Below are 3,041 nucleotides of genomic sequence, written 5' to 3'. Positions count from 1 at the left end.
AACAGCGAAGGAGAGCGGGGCCGTGCTCACTGATAGGTTCGGAGGCGGAGCGTGCCGGTCTGGGCTCTCCCACAGGAGCCAATCAGGACGGCGAGAGACGGAATTGGCCGCTGCGCCTCCTCCCGAGGCATGCTGGGAGCCTGGAGGACTAGTGAGGAGGAGTTGAGAGAACGGAGCGGACGCCATGGCGACCAACATCGAGCAGATTTTTAGGTCTTTCGTGGTCAGTAAATTCCGGGAAATTCAACAGGAACTATCAAGGTAAGCGCTCCTCAGACTCTTCTGCTCCCAAAGGACCGCTGGGACCCCACGGGGCCCTCCATGGAACCTTTCTTCGGAGACGCTGTCGTTGCTCGTCTCAGGCCCGGCTACAGCCCCGCCTGGGCCTGGGATCCATTTTCCGGCCCCCCCACCCCCATCCGCTCCCTCCCTTCCCGGCGAGGAACTTCGCCCTTTCCGAGGTAATCCCAGGCTCTCTCTTCTAGAACCGACTTAAGATGCTCAGCCTTCTCTCCTGTTTGGGCATCCCCTACCGTCTAGCTACTGTAGGCCTGCTTGTCCACCAGGGATGGGCCTAGTTCCTTCCTCAGCTCTGCCGCCGCGCTTCCCCTCCCCCTCTCCGCCTCCGCGGATTTCGCCGGCCGGTGTCTTTGACCGGAAAGGGGTCTAACGGCCGTTTCTTGAATAATCTTAAATACGCTTTATTATTGCAAGCTTCGGACCATTTGGGGGTCGGGATCCTTTGAGAAGATGATTTGGGTCCTAATGTCCTGTGGCTTCCACCAGGTAGCATTTTAAATAGTCTGGTAGATTAGAAATTTAAATTAAAGCAGTTCGAGTTAACGTTAGCTATTTTGACAGAATATTCGAGGCGAAGATGGAAGGAAACTTTGAATTACTAGTAATTACTAAATTTAGCAAGTGGAAAGTGGAGTTCGTGTACTGGTCTAAATATTCTTGCTCCCTCTGCCCCAATTGACATATTTGACCAACATGCTGTTTTTGTCATCGCTACTAGTTTACCCTTGGTTCCACACAATTTGAATGGGAAGAGACTTGCAAAGAAATAGTTGCTTACTCAGGAAGGAAAATCGCGTGGGTCATGTTATTTAGTGGTTGTCTTTTTGTATTTTTATTTTGTGTAACGTAAACATTTGTTCCCAGTTAAATGCATTGTTAGTTGTGTTTTAAAAGTTGAGAGCTAGAATCAGGCGTGAGGTGAATTTGAAAATTAGCCGGAAACTCAGTTGTAAACTTAACGCTCCAATTAACGTGAGGTTGTGGGGCAGTGATAGAGATTTGCTGGAATTCTTTGCGTATACCTTGTTTTTTAAGTGGGAAATATATCTGTTCATTGATTTAGTTGCTTTTTGAAATTTTGTTATTTTTAGGATGGTGAGAAACGACCTGAGCTAAGGGAATATAATTTTCCTGGAAACTTTTTAATAGTTGCATGCAATAAGTAGTTGTGTTTGGTAATTGTAATGTCTTGTTTCTGTACTTTTCAAAAATTAGGTTTTGTATTAGAAGTTTTATTGTCGTAGAAAGTTTAGAAAAAATAGAGAAACGAATTTTAAAAGACATGGTTATTGATCTTTATGTTCTTTAACTTTTTTTTCTTGTCCATACAGATGCACGTGTTTTGTGAAATGTGATCATCTTGTTTTGTGTTTGTTTGGTTTTTTTTTCACCTGTATATTGTGAACTTTTATCATGGTTTCAGTAGGCTTTGGAACATTTTTTCGGGCTCCACAGAATTCTGTTTATTGTAGGATTGTATTGATATTTAGGTGCCTTGAAATTTCCACCCTTTTTCAGTAGTTGAATGAACATCCGGATAGCTTTAAGATGATTACTTTCTTATAGACTGCCTGGTTTTGTTTTGTTTTTTATACCTACTTTTCTGATTTTTAAATCCGTAGATTTTTTAGTAAGATAAGCACAGGGTAAGTGCTTAGGAAAAATGTAAAGAAAGTCCAGGAAGAAAGTCTAAAAAGAAAATTAGATAAAGCAGTTTATTACTAGAGGAGTAAAAAGCTTCTTTTCAAGTAACTTTATACAGTATCAGTGTCAAGATTATTTGCTATTTTAGTGAGCTGTAGTTTTTCTGTGTGTGTCATTTATTTTTTTATGTATATTGGTTTGAGTGAAGTTTTTATATGTAGATGGTTAGGAGTAAGAGCTCTGGTTTTGAATGCCAGCTTTACTGCTTAATAGATGTGTAACCTTCAGCTAGGTTTTTTTGTTGTTTTGTTTTCTTTGGGCCTCATTTTCCTCATTGAAAAATCAGAACAGTAGTGCTGATTTCAGAGTTTGTGGGGATAAATGAGTTTAGAAATGTAGAACCATGTGACCCTAATTAATAATTAATAAATGTTAATATTTATTGTATGATTCATTGTATTAGAAAACCAAATATTCTTTAATATCATGAAAAGCTACTGAATTTTTTTGTTAGTTAAAGCTTAAGTTACAGTAAGTCACACATGCTGTTGTGAAAATAGTTTTCTAAACAATTTTGTAAATTTGTACAAAATAATACAAGTGGCAAATGATAAAAATAAGTGATATATTAAAATGTATCTTCTGTCAAGATTCTTCTGTTCCTATGAATTGAAAATATGTTAAGTGATTCATTCATTTACTCTTATTATAAATGAGTTGGTTTACATGATTTTTGGTAACTGGGTGAAAACTATATAAATGTATTTTTTCTTTTCAATATTATGGCATTTCAGTAACTGAAGAGTCTCAACCTGATCTGAAGCTACCAGTTATACTTTTGACTAAATGTCTGTGGCTAAATTTTTGTTACTTCATATTGCTGATGGTGATTGTGATCCATCCAGAGGTGTAGCTTTATTGTCACTATAGCATTTACCATAACGTTAGGTAATGTGTTTTTCTTCTTTGGTTTTGTTATTGTGATCTTAGTAATTTTTTTCCCCTGAGAGAAATATGCTGGTTGGGGAGTATTTAGTTTTTTGTTTTTTTTTAAAAGAGCTTGGAAACCTGTTTTAAAGATTTTTTTTAACTTTAAC

At 38.4% G+C, this 3,041-nt stretch overlaps 1 protein-coding gene across 3 annotated transcripts in view; it reads left to right on the top strand.

The window, feature by feature from the left end:
- The first annotated feature begins 68 nt into the window (after positions 1-68).
- The window catches only part of SON (SON DNA and RNA binding protein), a 31,113-nt gene continuing 28,140 nt past the window's right edge, over positions 69-3,041 (top strand). For all 3 annotated transcript variants that reach the window (NM_001429840.1, NM_001429841.1, NM_001429842.1), the window contains exon 1: positions 69-261. In NM_001429840.1, coding sequence (NP_001416769.1) covers positions 185-261 — 77 coding nt within the window. In that variant the 5' untranslated portion in view covers positions 69-184. The remainder of the gene's footprint in view (positions 262-3,041) is intronic.

Source organism: Bos taurus, chromosome 1 (assembly GCF_002263795.3).
Source record: "Bos taurus isolate L1 Dominette 01449 registration number 42190680 breed Hereford chromosome 1, ARS-UCD2.0, whole genome shotgun sequence".
Classification (NCBI taxonomy): Eukaryota; Metazoa; Chordata; class Mammalia; order Artiodactyla; family Bovidae; genus Bos; species Bos taurus.
This window is presented reverse-complemented; position numbering and strand designations above follow the sequence as displayed.